Raw genomic sequence first — 19,914 nt, 5'->3', positions numbered from 1 at the left:
CAACCTGATAGCTTTTGACAGGGTAACAAGCCTTGTGGATGGAGGGGAAGCAGTAGACGTGGTATATCTTGACTTTAGTAAAGCTTTTGATACTTATTCTGCCCCATTGGGGCTGGGGGTTCTTTGGGATTCTCAGTGAAGGACTGAGATGAATGACCCAGGATGACGAGAACTGGGTACAACTCAATTTTATTATAACTGGTAAGTGTGACAATTATTAATACCACAATTCCTTACCAAATGAGTACAATACTATATAACTAAATTTAAAACAAGTAAGGCAAGGGAGAATACAATGGGGAGAGGTAAGCAAAAACAAAACAAACAGGAAAATTTTTGTCTAGCTAGTTACTTACGACCAGGCAAATGACAGCCAGATGGAAAAGCATATACCTGGTGAATTCGGGCCAGCAACACGACACGCGCTTGGGCTGGCTTCGGGAGCGGGAGGGTCAAGTCCTGGTTGATCAGACCTGGACTGGTAGTGACGTTGAGTCGTTTTGGGACACCTCTGATTGCTATACAGGGGCGACTAAATATATAGTTCAGAAAGTAAATGTGGCAGGCATTGATTGGCTTTTTAGTGCCCAAACTTTTCCCCTTATTAGGAAGAACAGTACAATGCGGAAACTGCAGAAACGTTTTTTTGGCGGTAAACACTATGGATACAACCCTCATAAATTTCCTGTGATAAGCACTGTGCCCTAATAAGGTCATGCAGTCTATTGTGGGCCTCTTTCCTTGCTCCAGGTTCGCCGCGGGGTTGAGAGTCGGCCTGGCCAAAACCTGGTGGGGGGATTAGACTGTATTAACTATACTGTCTCGCATGACCATCTCATAAACAAACTAGGGAAATGCAACGAGATGGAGTTACTATAAGGTGTGTGCAAAACTGGTTGGAAGACTGTTCACAGAGAGTAATCATCAGTGGTTCGGAGTCACGCTGGAAGGGCATAATGAGTGGGGTCCTGCAGGGATCAGTTGGAGTCCGATTCTGTTCAATATCTTCATCAATGATTTAGATAATGGCATAGAGAGTACACTTATAAAGTTTGTAGATGATACCAAGCTGGGAGGGGGTGCAAGTGCTTTGGAGATTAGGATTAAAATTCAAAATGATCTGGACAAATTGGAGAACTGGTCTGAAGTAAATAGGATGAAATTCAATAAGGACAAATGCAAAGTACTCCATTTAGGAAGGAACGATCAGTTGCATACATACAAAATGGGAAATGACTGCCTAGGAAGGAGTACTGCAGAAAGGGATCTGGGGTCATAGTGGACCACAAGTTAAATGAGTCAACAGTGTAACACTGTTGCAAAAAAAAGCGAACATCATACTGGGATGTATTAGCAGGAGTGTTGCAAGCAATACACGAATAGTAATTCTTCCACTCTACTCCGCGCTGATTAGGCCTCTGGAGTATTGCCTCCAGTTCTGGATGCCACATTTCAGGAAAGATATGGACAAATTGGAGAAAGTCCAGAGAAGAGCAACAAAAATGATTAAAGGTCTAGAAAACATGACCTTTGAGGGAAGATTGAAAAAAAAACTGGGTTTGCTTAGTCTGGAAAAGAGAAGACTGTTAAAGGTTGTTACAAGGAGGAGGGAGAAGAATTGTTCTTCTTAACCTCAGAGGAAAGGACAAGAAGCAATGGGCTTAAATTGCAGAAAGGGAGGTTTAGGTTGGACATTAGGAAAAACTTCCTAACTGTCAGGGTTGTTAAGCATTGGAATAAATTGCCTAGGGAGGTGGTGGAGATTTTTAAGAACAGGTTAGACAAACACCTGTCAGGGATGGTCTAGATAATACTTAGTCCTGCCATGAGTGCAGGGGACTGGACTAGATGACCTCTCAAGATCCTTCCAGTCCTATGATTCTGTGCTTAGGAAATATCGGGAGTAGAATCCTTTGCCCCATAGCTCCTGAGGAATCTACTCCCCTGCTCCCACAGCGAGGAGCGTTTGAACCTCTTGCATGAGAAGTTGCTTGTGAGAAGGGTTCCTGAAGAGGGATGGGGAAAGGGGACAGGAGGAAGGGGAGGAACAGAATTGGAGAGAATATCCCACTTCTATGGTACGAAGGACCCAGCGATCTGAGGTTATCTGGGACCAAGCACGGTAGAAGTGGGACAGATAATTCAGAAAACAGGGTGAAGCATCCGGTGAGTAGACTGGTGCCTGATGATTGCCTTGCCGAGCCTGGCCTTGACTGCCCCGCTTCCTGGAGAAGTTCTGTCTAGCTGGGGAGGGTTGAAGCGTGGAGGGGGCTGAGGCTTAAAGTGCTTTCATTGGGTAGCAGGGGTATGCAGACAATTTTAATGTTGCCCGTGAATCCTTCAGGCTGTGGAACTTGGAGTCTATCTGCTCTGAAAACAGTCCCATTCCATCAAAGGGCAAGTTTTGAATTGTGTGATGGACCTCTGGTGGAAGGCCCGACACCTGGAGCCACGAACTCCTCATGGCTATGCCAGAGGACAAGATCTGCATAGCCATCTGCCGCATCCAGGGATGCCTGTAAAGAGGTCCGTGCCACTGCCTTGCCCTCCTCTACTATGGTCACAAACTCCACCCTAGAGTCTGATGGGACCAGCTCCTTAAATTTCATTATGGAGTCCCATGAATTGAAATTCTATATAATAAGGATTGCTTGCTAGTTAGCAATCCAAAGCTGGAGCCCCCCGATGGAGTAGACCTTCCAGCCAAAGAGGTCCAGCTTCTTTGCGTCCTTAGATTTTGGGGTTGACCCCTGCTGCCCCTCCCCCCCCCATATTAGCAGTCGCCATGACTCATGAACACGGCTGCGGGTGAATAAACAAATATTCATACTCCTTAGAGGGGACGAAATACTTCCTGTCCACCCCTTTAGCCATAGGGATAGCGGAGGCCGGAGTTTGCCACAGGTTTTTTTTAGTGGCTTAAATTGTCTTAATGAACCCTGGACAGCCCTTCAGGGGTTAAAATGTCTACCATGTGGTCCTCAGACTCTACCACCTCCTCAGCCTGAAGCCCCATGTTACTGGCCACCCTGCGCAACAGCTCCTGGTGTGCTCTGCTATGGATGGGGGGTGGCCCCAAAGGATGAAAACCCTGTCACCGTTTCATCCAGCTAGGATGACGACGAAGCCATAGGCGGCACTGGGCCCTCCTGTCCCTCCAGATCGGTGGACATGTCCTGCTCGGTGCCGTGCTGCTCAGTGCCCACAGCAGAATCAGTCTGTGGTGGATCTGGGACCCGGACATAGCTCAGTGCTGTGGACCGAAGCCGTCTCCAAGCCCCAAGGCACGAGACAGTCCCTGGGTGCGTCACCTCCTTCTGATACCAAGGACTGGGAGCCTCTAGAGTGTGTGCCCTGGGCCTGGTAATACGTCCACGGGGTCCTGAATGGCCATTGCCTTCTGCCTGTATCGGTGCTGCTCTAATTGGTGCCGACGGCACCTAGAATAGTAGTACTCTGCTTCTGAGTCCGATGACTGGGACCTAAAGCACGGAGACTACAGCGGTGATGAGCGGGACAGTGCCAGAGAGCGGTGCTATGGAGAGGGCGAACAGTGCCTCATCATCGCGGGCTTGCCTCTGGACAGTGCCATGCCTCGCGGTGCCAGAGTTCTGTCTTGGGATGGGGCACTGCAGAGCTGTCGTGGCATCAAGTCCCTGGCCACTCGAATGTGTCCGAGGTGGAAGGGAGCTCAAGTTCCTCCAGCTGGCACTCTCTAGAAGGAGAATCCAACGGCACCAGACTTGCCGGATCCCTTTGTGGGCCTGAAGTCGACAGTGCTGGCTCCCACAAGACCGGCACCAGGTGTTCCTGCATGGGAGTCCTTCCTGTATGCCGTTTCTCGAACAGAGGCTGGAGCACTCCACACGGAGCCAGCTGGGGATGGAGGGCCGCCTCATAAGGAGTTGCTTCAGCCTGAAGTCCCTTTCCTTTTTCGTCCTCGGGTGGAACCCTTTGCAGATCTTGCAGCAATCTGTTTGATGTGCCTCCCCCAGCCACTTCAGGCAGGAGTTGTGGGTGTTGCCCATTGGCCTGAGCTTGTGGCAGGTTCCGAGTGGTTTAAACTCTTGAGCTCTGTCCCCCTCAGAAGAGAGCCACCGACCACCACGTTGGCACTGGCGATGCGGCCCTTCCTAATCATAGCGGTTATATTATGTCTCCCTCCCACAAACTCCCTCTCCAATTCCCTTGCTTGTGGTCCCCTGTTCTCTAGCTCCCATTGGTCACTTAGCCTGTGGCTTTTAAGGCCTTCTCTCCTAGGTCACCCTTATCCCCTTGTTAATCACACGGGGGAGGATGATCTCAAGGCTGATTGAGGTTGATCAGGGATGATCCATGGAATAAAGGCTCAAACTATGCCCAGACACACAATCCCAACTGACCCTGTAACTGAAATAACCTAAATAATCCCTAAAGCCAAAAGAGGTCTCAGACCATCCTTGACCTGCAACAGATTCATGAAGAAGTTGAGGTTCTGCATGGTCTCTCTGATTGCCATCATCCCGTCTCTGGATCCAGGAGACTGGTTCGCTGCCCTCGACCTCAAGGATATGTACTTCCAGCCCACAGACACTTCCACAGGTTCATAGTGAACCACATCCATTACCAGTTTACAGCCCTCCCTTTTGGTCTGTCATCAGCCCCTCAAGTGTTTACCAAATGTATGGCAGTTGTAGCTGCCTTCCTGAGAAGAAGGCAGGTGCAGGTCTTCCCATACCTTGATGACTGGTTGGTCAGGGGCCACTCCAGGGCGCAAATGGAGCACCATGTCAACTTGGTACGGTCCATCTTCAACAGGCTGGATCTCTTCCCGAATGTACACAAATAAACTCTATCCCCTACTCAGATAGTAGAGTTTATTGGGGCAGTGTTGGACTCAGATCAGGCCAGAGCCTTCCTGCCAGAGTCTTATTTTCAAACAATGCAACACATCATTCAAGACTTCAAGCAATACCCCACCACCACAGCGAGAAATTGTTTGAAACTCCTTGGTCATATGGAGCTTGTGGTACATCATGCAAGGCTGAGGCTCAGACCTCTCCAGGTCTGGCTGGTGTCAACCTATCGGCCAGGGCGCGACAGTCTGGACAAGGCGGTCACTCTCCCAATATTGGTTTTGTTTTTTTTCACTGGTGGCTCAACCCACAGTAGATATGCATGGGGGTCCCCTTCCCCAAACTGCAGCCCTCGCTGTCCCTGGTCTCAGATGTGTCAGCATTCGGGTGGGGTGCTTACCTGGGAGATCTCTGGACCCAAGGTCTCTGGTCGCAGGATGAGCTCCTGCTCCACATCAACGTTAAGGAGTAGAGAGCGGTCCACCTTGCATGCCAGCCCTTCCAGGCTCACTTGCAAGGGATATGCACAGTGGTAATGACACGACCACAATGTTTTATATAAACAAGCAGGGCGGAGCTCGTTCCTCTCACCTATGTCAGGAAGCCCTCAAACTGTGGGACTTCCGCATAGCCCACTCATTTCACCTGGAAGCATCCTACCTCCCGGGTTCTCAGAACGAGTTAGTGGACTATCTCAGCAGATCCTTCCACAACAAAGAGTGGTTCATTTGCCTGGACGTGGAAACATCATTTTCCAAAGGTGGGGAGTTCCCCAGATCGACCCGTTCACCACAAAAAGCAACAGGAAGTGCCTGCAGTTCTGTTCCTTCCAGAACCACAGCCCGGGCTCCATCGCAGACACGATCCTTCTCCCTTGGACGGATCAACTGTTATGTACATTCCCACCTTTTTTGCTCGTCCACAAGGTTCTGCTCAAGATCCGCAGGGAGAGGGCTGCGGTCATACAGATAGCGCCAGCCTGACCATGCCAGCAGTAGTATACCACACTCCTGGAGCTATTGGTGGATACCTGTCTCGTTGCCCCTGCTTCTGGACCTGATCACCCAAGATCACGGTCGTCTCCAACATCCCCGCTTCGAGTCTCTTCACCTCACTGCTTGGAAGCTTCATGGTTAAACCTGCTGGAGCTAATATGCGCTGAGCCCGTTAGGGAGGTTCTCCTTGGCAGTAGGAAACCCTCCACCATGGCCACCTACCTGGTGAAGTGGAAGAGAGTCTCAATCTGGTGTTCTCAAGGCTTCACTTCTCCAATGTAGGCACCAATGCCTCTCATCTTAGACTACTTGCTACATCTAAAACAGCAGGGCCTCTCAGTATTGTCTCTCAAGGTCCACCTAGCTGCCATTTCGGCGTTCCACCCAGGAGCGGCTGGCTGTTCGGTTTTCGCCAACCTGATGGTCAGTCGGTTTCTGAAAGGTCTTGTCAGACTATACCCACAGGTTAGACAACTGATCCCGGCATGGGATCTTAATCTGATCCTTTCCAACCTAATGGTGGCCCTCTTTAGAATTCCTAGCAACCTGTTCATTGCTCTATCTGTCATGGAAGATGGCATTCCTGGTTGCCATAACATCAGCTAGGAGAGGGTCTGAGTTTAAGCCCTAGCTTCTGAGCCTTATACCATTTTTTGTAAAGACAAGGTCAACTTAGGCCTCACCCAGCCTTTCTCCCAAAGGTTGTCTCTCAATTTCATGCCAGTCAGGACATTTTTCTTCCGGTCTTTTACCCTAGGCCACATGCTGATAATTGAGAGCAAAGGTGTCCTTGGACGTTCGACAAGCACTGGCTTTTTATATTGAACGCACAAAGCTCTTCCAGAAGTCGGATCAGTTGTTCGTTGCAATTGTGGACAGGATGAAGAGCCTCCCGGTGTCATCACAGAAAATTTCATCATGGAACATGTCCTGTATCCGGGCATGCTATGATCTGGCAAAAATACCTGCCCTGAAGCTAACAGCACATTCCACAAGAGCGCAGACCTCCTCGGCAGCATTCCTGGCCCAGGTTCTGATCCAGGAGATCTACAGGGCAGCGACGTGGTCTTTGGGCCACACTTCCATTTCTCACTTTGTCAATACCCAGCACTCCAGGGACAATGTGGTACTCGGCAGAGCAGTATTTCAATCTGCAATTCCATGAACTCTGACCCCACCTCCGAGGTAAGGCTTGGGAGTCACCTACTTGGAATAGACATGAGCAAGCACTCAAAGAGGAGTTACTTACCTTCTCATAACTGTTGTTCGAGATGTGTTGCTTGTGTCCATTCCAAGACCCACCCACCCGCCTTCCCCTCTGTCAGAGTATCCGTCAAGAAGGAACTGAATAGGCGGTGGGTCAGCAGGGACCTATATTCACCGCCATGAAGGCGTGACTCCAGGGGGCTCCACAGCTGACCCAATGGGTGCTGGTAGGGGAAAAACCTTCCGACAACTGTGCACGTGGTACTCGTACACCTACTTGGAATGGACATGAGCAAGGGGAGGGATAGCTCAGTGGTTTGAGCATTGGCCTGCTAAACCCCAGATTGTGAGTTCAATCCTTGAGGAGGCCATTTAGGGATCTGGGGCAAAAATCTGTCTAGGGATTGGTCCTGCTTTGAGCAGCAGGTTGGACTAGATGACCTCCTGAAGTCCCTTCCAACCCTCATATTCTATATTCTAACACATCTCGAAGAACAACATTTACGCGAAGGTAAGTAACCGTTTTTTCCCAGAGTGTCACCTCTGACACAAAGGACTTTGGGATACCATGCCTGAATTAGCAATGCAATGTTGCGTGCCATAAAGGACCAGTGTGGACATGGGTAGACACCTGTGAACACCATATACCCATGCCAGCAATGGCATATGTGGACATGCAAGTACGGGGTGCCCACACACTAACAGTGTGTGCATGTATCTGTGTCCACTCGCAAGTATAGACGTACCCTAATAGAGAAAGTAAATGTTTGTACAGTAGGAGCAAGAGCTTTAGGTACTTGGGTAAACAGCACCTTTTTATTGCCTTCGTTTTTGCATGCAAAAAATCATTTCTTTCAGCCTCCCTGGAGTTGCAAAGAAAGATGAGCATTGTTACCCTAATTTCTAGTGAACACTAAAGGTTGCTTGGGCTAGTGTACCTCCTTAAGTTTGAGGCAGTCACTGGGGGAAATGAGGGACTATCCCAGACACTGCTCTCTTTTGCTGTCCTTGGAGAAGTTTGAAAGTTATGCTTTTTTCCCCCTGGTCTGTGTAGGCAAGTTCATACAATTCAGGACCTTTCTAACTAGGTACCTGTTTGCCCTCATTACCTTGGTGTATGGATGCCATGCATGAATTGATGAATTTGTTCTTATGGCACCCCTGGAGGTAGTTTTGTGGTATGTATCTATTTTGCAGACGGAGATCTGGAGCTTGCCAGAGATCTCTCAGAAAATCTGTGCTTGGAGCTGGGAGTTGGGCCCAGAAGTCCTGGGTTCCACTCCCAGTGCCTTGACTTTGAAACCAGCACAGCTGTTACTGGCTGAGCAAAGTGAGACCCAACAATCTACTTAGTGGCATTTCTCCTGCGTTCGATCAATTCAGAATTTCAGGAAGCATTCCAGACATCTATGGGAAGAAGTCTATAGATTCTTGGTGACAATTGGAACATCAGAAAAGCCTCGTTTCCATAGGGTGCCCATTTGGTGCTGCAGGTATGGGAGCATTTTGACATCAACGGTAATTCAGTCCCTCCCTCCTGTTCACTTGCATCCTTCAGTTCCGTTGGTTGAAATGGATGGAAATGGAACTGAATGGAATGGAGTTACAAGTCAAGACTGAAGTGCTTTGATTGTTTTTGCGGGGGAGGAGGATTGAAGTCTGGAATAGCAGGGGCTGCTTCACATGAGGAGCTATGTTGGCTGAGTAGGAGTGAGGCTGGAGATTTGCACTGTGGTTCCCTCCACACTATGACTGACTCAGGCAAGATCATTGACCTTGCCTAGTCAACACTGTTCATCTAAACAGTACCCATTTGGTGCTGTGTGGGCAGAGAGATCCCTCCACCTGCAGCACCAAACAATCACTGTCAATAGGAAGCCAGGTAACAGGATTATGGTTACTGGAGGGGGAGTGAGCAACTGGCTTAGTTACCTCTGATGTCACTGCTCAGGTTCCCCTGCTTACAGCTGCAAATAGGCATTGTCATGAGAAAATTGTTTATACGAATCTGATAAAGCAACAAAGAGACGAGGAGGATCAGCTTAAACAATTTAATAATAACATATAGGTTTAGTGGTAGTATCCTGTAAAATTACTACAAGTTCAGGGCTAGAGACTGTGTTCCCAACCCTTCCTCCCCCACCTTCACCCTCCACACCTGCCAGTTTAGCTTGCGTAAGCAACGAAGTGTAGAATCCTCTACTTCAGTCACTGCTCTCTAACTGTAGTGGGTTGAAGATTTGTTTTTCCTCAGGGCAGGCCTGTAATATCTTAGAACCAAGTGGTTCTATCCCTTCAATAGCAGGGATGCTGATCAATTTGCTAGTTTTCTCCCATTTAAGTCTCCACTTTCTCTCATTCCAAACATCTGTTTCTTGGGATAGCAAGAATTAGAGCATCTTTTGAGAAGAGATCCCCTCTTCCCTTCATAGACAACCCGTGCCTGCTGACAGAGTGGGGACACCATCCCGAAACAGTTTGAGTCACCCCCTTCCCACCCTCCTGGCTGCTCTCCCGCCGCCAGAAAAGCAGCGGCCTCTCCAGGCAGCTCCCAGTTGTTCCTCCACTCCTGCCTCTGCCTCAACCTGCCTGGTGAAGCTCGCCAGCTCAGCTTCTCCACAGTAAGGGGGCCCTGCTGCATTATGTGACCCAGCAATCTGGGGGGTGGGAGTATGTGACCCAGCATGCCCCCTCCCCACTTGTTGCCTCTGCTTTCCCTCCCTTCTTTTCTTGATAGACTGCTTGTTACTGCATCTGGCATGGCTTTCTGACTTAAAGTATTTTATGTATACGAGAATAGACAATTTAAAGGTTCTTTGAAAGTTTCTTGACTGGACTATTATGCTTTTGCTGAGTGCCTATGGAGGGTAGTTCAAGCACCAAAACTCTGACAGTATTTATAGCCACCGTGGACATATGGGTGTGGTTAACCCTTCAGTCATGAATTTCAGACTTGAGGATTTCTTGTTATGAGAAGGCATATTTCTGGTAAGATTTAAATTGACTATTAATGGAAACTTTTGTTCTGGGATATGTAATAGGATTCCCAACAGTGCAGCAAAATGGTACTGAAGCACAATAACCCCAAGAGATTACAGTAGATTTTTTTTTAAATTCGTGCATTATTTTATTAATAGATCTCAGGTGAAAGTGCAAAATATCTAGTGGCCAGTTAAAAGAATAATATAAAATTTCCTCAATACAATTCAGGACCTTTCTAACTAGGTACCTGTTTGCCCTCATTACCTTGGTGTATGGGTGCCATGCATGAATTGATGCAAGAAGTGAGGTTCTTACCTACGAAAGCTTATGCTCCCAATACTTCTGTTAGTCTTAAAGGTGCCACAGGACCCTCTATTGCTTTTTACAGATTCAGACTAACACGGCTACCCCTCTGATACTTGATAAGACAAGTCACTTTCAGAACATAAACCACTCTCAAGGTCTGCCTTTCCCAATTAGGCACATGGCATCATGTACGTATGTAACACCATTTGTCAGGCTTCACCTACATTGCCTACAAGCCTGGCTACATTCTATTTACTCATCAGGCAGAGACCATATAAACACCAGAGTAACAATTTCCACCAAGGTCACAGCTTTTCGTGCTTGGTGGATAAACCCAGAACAAGTATGTGTGAGAGTTTCTTTAATTACATCCACACCTGATGCAACCATTGTCAAAGCCGCAACCCTGATTGGATGGGGAGTCCACCTGGACAACCACACTGCATAAAGCACTTGGTCTACTCAGGAGCCAGTATCCATATCAGTCTATTAGAGCAGAGAGCAGTCCATCTCACCTGCAATGCAATCTTCCCACTTATTCAGTCCCACCATGTCCAAATACTGTCAGACATTATAATGACTGTCTTTTACATAAACAACCAGGTGGAGCAAAAATCCCTTCCTCTCTATGTGCGCTAGAAATTACATAATTCTCTCTGCTATGTACCTACCAGGCATGCCGAATTCTCTAGCATACAGTTTCAGCAAGCACTTTGCCCACAGACCATGAGGGGGAGATACCCAATTCCGTCCTGAACAAGATCTTTGCATAGTGGGGAACACCATCCTGGGATCTGTTTGCATCCCAAACAAACAAAAAGTTCACCCTTTACTGCTCCAGGACAGCCTTGGGCCATGGTTCCAGGGGAGATGTACTATTCTGTTATTCTGGACAGACCATCTCAGGGCTTTCCATTAGTTCCCTGTGGGTCCAACAAACAGCAATCATGCCTTCTGACCTCCAGTAGAAGGATATTCCATTCTTACTGACCCAACAACAATTAGATTCCTGAAAGGTTTAGGGTAGGACCTTCTCATTAGTGATGAAAACTGAACCACAATGGGACCTCAACCTTGTACAATCAATACTTGTCAAATCACCATTTGAATCACTGGCAACATGTTCTATGTCCCACATTCCCATGAAGGTCACCTTTTTAGTTGCTATCACATCAGCCAGAAACCAGAGCCAATTGGGAGCACTTGTGGTTATGCTATTTTCGTCAGAAGAAGATTTCCCTTTGCCTTCTCCTTCATCTGAAATCCATCTGTAAAGAAATTTCTGAGCTTTGCATCAATTGACCTATCTGCTTAATGGCATTCTTCCCAAAATCTCATACTTCCAAAGAGACTTCACTCTTTGGATATCAGACACACTGTAGTGTTCTACCTGCAAAGGACAAAATCAACTAATAAATCACTAAGACTGTTTGGCATTATAGTGGAACGGTTGCGAGGACAGGTATCTGCTTAAAGAATCTCTAACTGGATCTCTGGCTGCATCATTCTGTGTGTCCAGTTGACACACCCTTCTCCTTTGAATGGGGTAAGAGCCCATTCCACTAGAGCACAAGCAAGCTCAACAGCATCTCTTCGAGAGGTACCTATACTAGATATCCGTGGAGCAGCTACCTGGAGCTCTGTCCATACATTCACAAAATATTAGGCTTTAGTTCAAGCCTCCTCTACAGATGCAGCTACAGATGTAGCTTTCTAGAACATTAAGCTCTACAGATGCAGCTGTTCGGACTGTGGTATTTCAAGCATCTATACCAACTGCATCCTCATACCCCCTCCTGTTAAACGTTGCTTATCGATCACCCACAGGTAGAATTCACATAGGGATTCGTGTTCCAAGAAGAGATGGAAGTTACTGACCTGTAACTGGAGGTTCTTCAAAATATCTGGTCCTTATCTGTATTCCACTATGCAGCCTCCTTCCCCTCTGCTTCAGATTCTTCAGCTATAGCAGTAAGAGAGGAACTGGAGAGGCGTTGGTCTGCACTGCCCCTTATACCATCAGTTCGGCGGATAAGGAGAAAAACTTGCAGGACCAATGGACACTACTTGCTAGAAATCTCTGATCACAAGCACATGGTGTGCACGCCTACCCTTGTGTGGAATACAGCTAGGGACCAGAACATTCTGTTACAGGTCAGTAACCTCCATTTTTCCCCCTCCCTTTAAGATCAGGTCTTTTTTTCCCCACTTACTATGTATGCGAATATTTGTAATAGCTAAAAACCAATTGCTTGACTTTTTTTTCATTTGATATACTGTATGTAGTTGTTAGCTTTCTAGAACATTAAGCTCTTGCTACATATAATTTGCTGTGATTTAATCTTTTCCTATCTGTTTCTTAGGAAGTCCCATGTGCCCTCTTCAAAAATAAAGGTAAATAGTTGTAATATACTAACAGTGTACTAGCACCTTTATGAAATAGAAGCTTTAAAAACTTTCTACTCAAACTGATGTATTTTTTGTGTTTGTTACTTCATATATTGAATGAAATATATGTGGATGAAGAGATCAGATGCCAGTGGAGGTTGTATGAAGTATAGTATCAATTTCATCCAGTACACAATACTCTGATGTTATGTGCAAAGTTGGTGGTCTTGGATTTTATGTATTTTTGCTGCTTTTGTGTACTATATTATTTGCTTTGATTGCTTTTTTTAAAGGTTTATTTTAGATGTTTAACACTCTTCTTCACTTAAATATGGTCTAAATCTTTACATTCTTTGGAATCAAAGCATGGGTGTGCATATATTTATATGGTTCTTCAAAACTGTAGCAGGATTCAAATAATAGTAAATACATCAGTATACCATTCTATGTGCTTTCAGTGTTGGAAATTTCCAATGCAGTCAGTCTCCTTCTGACTAGATCTTTTATTAAATCTATACTTGTAACCTCATGGAGGGGAAGCCCTTTAGAACTTTTCAGACAAAAAAAGTCTCCACCAATTGGTTAACCTTATTTTCTAATGTTTTTTTCCCTTTTTCTAATATTTTCACTGTTGTGTCAAATACACTTGTGCAATCTTAACCCTAAGTTTAGTGTTTTATATCAGAATAGTTGTTTTAAAAAGTTAACAGAAAGTGTGCAGCATAAAATGTGTCTGTTTTTCTCCTCCTGAAATTCTTAATGTTTCAAGTTTTCATAAGCAACAATTTCTAATTGGATTGTAATTCTAATCCATATTAAACCCAAAGACTTTATATAGTCCAAAACGTTTCAGTGCCTCAGCAGACTATACTGTGTGCCACAGGCATAGAACAGGAGACCAAGCTGCCACCAACGGCAGAGGCCCTGCAATGGCAGGGAATTGATTAGGTGAGATCTGCCCAGATGATCCCAGCAGGTGAACCCCATGCTACAGAGGAAGGGAGGAAAAAAAAACAAAAAAAACAAAAAAACAAAAACAAAAAACCAAGGTCCCTGCCAATCTGACCTGGAGAAAAATTCCTTCCCAGCCCCAAATCTCATGGTAAGTGTAACACCGAGCATTATGAGCAAAACACACTAGTCAGATTTCTAGAATGCTTCAGAGGAAGGCAAAAATAAACAAAAAACCCACAGAATACATCTAGCCAATTGCTCATTGGTAGTGGGTCTACCTTTTTATTTTTACTGAATATTCGATTTTAGAGAAATATAGCAGTTTTTAACTTTTTAATCTTTTAATCTTCTCTTTGTTTTATTAGAGGAAATTTTACTGTGTTGTTGGGGGAAGCTTTAGTCACTGGTGTTTAACCATTAGGAATAGTGAAGGCTGTTCATTTTGTGGCTCAACATTTCACGTTTCAGACACTTGTAGTCAATGCTTGATATGCGTGGCATTTGTCAATTTAGTGCTGCTTTTTCTGGATATTCGCTGGTCAGAAGCATTGCATGTACCAACTAGGATTTACATGATAGAGGAAGCCATGAGAGTTTTGAGGGCAGGTTCAGAATAAGAACTGATTCCAGGCCCTTCTGCACACTTTCAACCTTAGGAGACCCCAAAGTGCAGTGCTGAAAAATTCTTGGTTTTCAGGGGGTCTGGATTGTCCTGTAGGCCACAGAGTTCTGCAGTGTTCTTATTTAGTGCCAAGGGACCATTAGAAGAAAAAAGAACAGCAGTACCACTGTTCTTCGCATGCGCACAAGACTGAAATCTTTTGATCTGCACAGACTATGCCTGTGTCCTGCATGTCTTTGTGTCCCTCAACCGAGAGGTAGAGTAGGGAACCGTAGTGCTGCTTTCCCTGATGCTCAGGCTGATGAACTGGATTTGTGCTTCTGTTTCACAACCACTCTTCTATTGCTGGTTTTGATTTGATGAGCCTATTAGTGATTAGTGCTTCCCAGTATCTTGGACCTATTTTCTCCAGGTCCTGTTTTACAATTGCCTTCATTTCAATCTGGCTTCATTCAGCTTGAAGGGAGCCATTTCTCAAAGAGGCTTCTCCACTGTCTGGAGAGCAGCAGAATGTATGCTGTCTTGCTCTCAGAGCTGGAAGTTCTTTGTGGCCTGATGTGGTACCAAGATATTTTGGATTTCCCTCTGTCGGTATTCAAGAAATGGTCTCAAAGACCAGTGATTCATCCTGTGATCCCTCAATGGAACTTGATCCTCATCCATGTAGATTTTGATGCAACCAACTCTCATGAGAGGCCTTAGGACAAACTTCTTTCTTTTAAGATGGTTTTTCTTTCCAGAGTGATTTCAGGTGGGTGAATGAGTTGAACTCTCATCTTCTCTCCTCCTTATTTCCCTTGTTTTCCAGAAGGATATTTTTTGGCTTCATTCAGAATTTGTTCATATGATGAATACCAAGTTCTATCTATTGTTCTTCTCCTCTCAGTCCTAGTCTAGTATTCCCCACCCACGACTAGAAGCTGCATTTATTGGATGTTAAGCATGTTGTCAACTTTTATCTTATTATGAGTTTAGAAAGTCAAAGCAGGGTTACGAAGGTAATGCTGTATCTACCATAGCTTTTGCTAGGTGGGTTTTATGCTGTATCCTTAAAGCATATGACCAGACTGTCAGATAAACTTGTCAGATTCCATGTAGTTAGAGAAATCTTCATGAGCAGTGAACATGCTGAAGCTTTCATGAACAAGGTGTGTAAGACAGCAGCATGATCATCTCCTCACTCCTTTATAAATTGTCATCAGTTAGGTATCTCCACTTCTCAGGATACCTCCTTTGGCTGCAAGGACCTGATAGTGGCATGTTAAGGTAGTCCCACCTCCTCGGGTTACTGCTTGCTGCATCCTCTTTTTGTGCCTTAATCCAGTGTTGTAGGATAGAAGAGAAAGACATACAACAAAGGGGAAAATTACCAGTAATTCTGTCTGTCTTCTCCTCTTCTATACTATATCTCATCCACCTCCCCTTTGGGTGTTGTTTTGCTGCCTGTTTTATTTCTTTCTGTCTTTCATACTGTTTCCTTCTCTATAGATGTGGAAGTTCTCTTCCTGATGGGATGCAGTTGTGGCTGAGACTTATGGAATCAGGGGCAGGGTTTTAGAATTCTTTGCCTCCTTGCTTCCAGTAGGTGTCACCATAACACTGTCTTTGAATTCAGTGTTGTAGGATGGGAGTTGAGGAGACTACAACAGTGTCACCGGTAACTAATATTCCCTACTTTATGTAGCAACATAAAGATGGTCAAATTTTCAGATTTTTAAAATCCATTAGCTGTTTCATAAACCACTTTCTTAATATGTTTAAGTAGTTCTAAGTATGTTAATATAAACTTCCAAATTATGCTTTTATCAGTACTTGTCACTATTCTGCAGGCATGCTTAGGTACTGCTGTAGGTATTTGAATGTAAACTGAAATGCAACAGTGTCAGCCCACGTTGGAGGTACCTCACAAGTGACTCCACTTCTCTTGTAACTTGCCATGTATAGGGACTTTTTGCTCAGAACATTTAATCAGTATATTGTCAGTTTACAATCTGTCGCCAATTTGAATGGTCTAAAAATCAAATGGTGGTGGTATTTTCTTACCAGGAACATTCCCCTTAATTAAAGACTAGTTGTGGTCATTTTAATATTGACGCTATTAAGCAAGAAGCCAAAATACAACTACCAGGCTTATGTCCCAAACGAATTATAAAAGACAGTTTGGTCCAGTGTCACATTATAAATCCTCATTATAATAGCCTCTATACAGTGATTTGTGCTGCCTCTGTAAGAATGTACCCTATTTTCTTCATTTCATCATATTAATTTTAATGTGGTCTTACTACACACATTTAGTTATTGCAGTCGTATGATATGTAGTCAAAGGTTGAATGATTAAATATAAACACATTATTTTTTCTACTTGAACAGCTGATATTACATTTATGTGTGACAAGCGATGTAACAAGAAACGGTCATGTGGACGACACAAGTGTAATGAAATTTGCTGTGTGGTAAGTTCATTTATACAATGTAAGGGTGTGTCTACACTATGAAATTAGGTCAATATTATAGAAGTCGATTTTTAGAAATCGATTTTATACAGTTGATTGCGTGTGTCCACACTGAGCGCATTAAGTCGGCGGAGTGCGTCCTCACTACCGTGGCTAGCATCGACTTACAGAGCAGTGCTCTGTGGGTAGCTATCCCACAGTTCCCGCAGTCTCCGCTGCCCATTGGAATTCTGGGTTAAGCTCCCAATGCCTGATGAGGCAAAAACATTGTCACAGGTGGGATAGTGGTAGGGCCCCCACCTAGAATGCCATGCAGCTGTTCACAGACGTGGCATGTGTGGGGCTCTGACCCGGAGCAATCGTTTGCCTCCTTTGTCTTTTGGTAGGCTTGCCTGAGCTCCTTAACTTTCACGCAGCACTGCTGTGTCCCTGGTGTAGCCTCTGTCCAACATGCCCTGTGAGATTTTGGCAAATATATTTGCATTTCTTCTTTTGGATCAGAGTTCTGCTTGCACAGATTCTTCTCCCCATACAGCAATCAGATCCAGTGTCTCCCTTTCAGTCCATGCTGGAGCTTTTTTGCGATTCTCGGACTGCATGGTCACCTGTGCTGCTGAGTGCAGCTGAGCTCGCCACACTGACCAAACAGGAAATTAAATTCAAAAGTTCCTAGGGCTTTTCCTGTGTACCTGGCTAGTGCATCGGAGTTCAAAGTGTTGTCCAGAGCGGTCACAATGGAGCACTCTGGGATAGCTCCCAGAGGCCAATACCGTCAATTTGCATCCGCACTACCCCAAATTTGACCCAGCAAGGTCGATTTTAGTGCTACTCCCCTTGCCAGGGAGGAGTACAGAAGTCGATTTTAAGAGCTCTTTAGGTCAACGGAACGGGGTTGGTTGTGTGGATGCGGTCATTTTTTGAATTGACCTAACGCAGCTAAATTCAACCTAACCCCGTAGTATAGACCAGGGCTAAGAAATGGTTCAGGGTAAAATGCTACATCTGTACCAATTTTTTTTTTTTTAAATAGTATGTGAAAAGGCTGCTGAGGTGTAGATTCCCTGTTTTGTAATTTAAACTATTCATCCTTACCCTTCGTTCAAAAAGTCTTTAGGATTAATGCTGTGCACCCAAGTGTGATTGTGTAACTAAGACAGTTGTTCTCAACCTGTGGCCTGCAGGTCACATGCAGCCCAATTAGCACACAGCTGCGGCCCAGCTGTATGCTAAAGGCTACAGGGACTCAGCTGTGTGCTAAAGGCCCTAGGGCTGGGGTCCTGGCTGCACTGCCGCCTGGCCACTGTGGGGCCGGCTCCAGGGGCCCGTCTGCCCTGCCAGCCGGGCCAGCTCTGGGGGCCCGACTGCCTGGCCCCACCCCCAGGGCTCCGTTCTTGGCCCTGCTCTCTGGAGGGCTCTCTGAATGGGGTTGCTGGGCATAGGGGTCTGTGAAGGGGCTTGGGGGAGGTGCACTGTTGTTCTCAACCTGCAGCCCAGGTAACATATCGTCGGCCGAGCATGAAAATAGGTTGAGAACCACTGAACTAAGAGCTTGTCAACACACAAGCTGTACTACTTTAACTATACTAGTATACTTAAAGCAGTACAACCCTTTAGTATGGACACAATTATACCAGTATAAATGTGCCTTATACCAGTATAGCTATTCCCATATGGGAAGCGGAGTAAACTATACTGGTATAAGCCATCTATATATCAGTTTAACTGTGACCATGCTAGGGGTTGTACAAAATAACAACTTTCGTTTAAAAAAAAAAAAAAAAAAATCACACCCTAAACAAATACAGATCCTATATCAGCCCAAAACTGTGTATACTAGTCCTAAGTTGATAAAATTCCAGTTGAACAATGCGATACTGTCATAGATCTACAGGATTGGTGCTATGACCCCAGCTTTGGAGTAGTCTCAGGAAGGATCCCTTCAGTGTGCCAGACCCCCTTGGGGCCTCACTCTTCCTCCAGGGTAAGCCATGCGGTTTCCTGCCTCCTTAGACTGGACCTCTGGGCCTTCATCACACCTAGAGCTCCATTCAGTGAGTCTCACTGAGATAGATCCCTGAGGGAGACTTGTACAATCTTAGGGAGCAATGCACCTCCACCAGCATCTGCAGTGACACTCAGCCAGTGTTGTCAAACTGTAGGGGTTTATTAGTTGACTAGAATGCAACATAGGAAGACCTTGGTTAGCATAGAGAAATGAATAGGGCCCTACCAAATTCATGGTCCATTCTGGTCAATTTCACGTTTTCAAATGTTTATATCTGAAATTTCACGGTGTTGTAACCGTGAGGGTCCAGACCCAAAAGGGGGTTCTGGGGAGATTGCGAAGCTGTTTTAGGGGAGTCACAGGATTGCCACCCTCACTCCTGCACTGCATTCAGAGCTGGGCTCTGAAGGCAGCATCCATGGAGCTTCCTGCAGCTGCAGGAGGTTCCCGGAGGTGGAGGTGGGTCTGATCTCCCCTGTGCTGCTGGGAATGCCCCAGCCGGGGGCTGCTAGCTGCTAGACCCAGCCAGGCTAGGGAGGGACAGAACTTGCTCTTCCCCTGCACGGCTGCGGTTGTGGGGAGATCTTCGCCCTCTAGCCCTTAACTCCCATTTCACACTGCCCCCCATCCTTTGTTCCTGAACTGGGGAAATGCTGCTTGGCTTCCTGCACAGAGGAGGGACAATCTGTGGTCATTGGTTGCCAGGTTTCAATATCCCAGTGATTTGTTTCATGGTTTCTCCACTGACACAGGGATTAAGGCCCACTTGGGCCCGGTCTACACTATGAGTTTAGTTCGAATTTATCAGCAATAAATCGAATTAACCCTGCACCCGTCCACACAACGAAGCCATTACTTCGACATAAAGGGCTCTTAAAATCGATTTCTGTACTCCTCCCCGACGAGGGGAGTAGTGGCGAAATCGACATTGCCATTTCGAATTAGGGTTAGTGTGGCCGCAATTCCCCCCCCCCCCCTTTTGGGGGGAGGGATAGCTCAATGGTTTGAGCATTGGCCTGCTAAACCCAGGGTTGTGAGTTCAGTCCTTGAGGGGGCCACTTAGGGATCTGAGGCAAAATCAGTACTTGGTCCTTCTAGTGAAGGCAGGGGGCTGGACTCGATGACCTTTCAAGGTCCCTTCCAGTTCTAGGAGATTGAATTAACTAAT

The 19,914-nt window shown here is 45.9% G+C and overlaps 1 protein-coding gene across 4 annotated transcripts in view; it reads left to right on the top strand.

The window, feature by feature from the left end:
• Positions 1 to 19,914, top strand: part of NFX1 (nuclear transcription factor, X-box binding 1) — a 196,391-nt gene that overhangs the window by 93,151 nt on the left and 83,326 nt on the right. For all 4 annotated transcript variants that reach the window (XR_004644583.1, XR_004644584.1, XM_034761492.1 and 1 more), the window contains exons 11-12: positions 12,688 to 12,718; positions 16,659 to 16,741. Coding sequence is in view for 2 of the 4 variants with exons in the window: in XM_034761492.1 (XP_034617383.1) it covers positions 12,688 to 12,718; positions 16,659 to 16,741 (114 nt within the window). In the remaining 2 variants the exon portion in view is untranslated. The remainder of the gene's footprint in view (positions 1 to 12,687; positions 12,719 to 16,658; positions 16,742 to 19,914) is intronic.

Source organism: Trachemys scripta, chromosome 2 (assembly GCF_013100865.1).
Source record: "Trachemys scripta elegans isolate TJP31775 chromosome 2, CAS_Tse_1.0, whole genome shotgun sequence".
Taxonomy (NCBI): domain Eukaryota; kingdom Metazoa; phylum Chordata; order Testudines; family Emydidae; genus Trachemys; species Trachemys scripta.
Note: the sequence above shows the minus strand (reverse complement) of the source record. Positions and strands in the feature narration are given on the sequence as shown.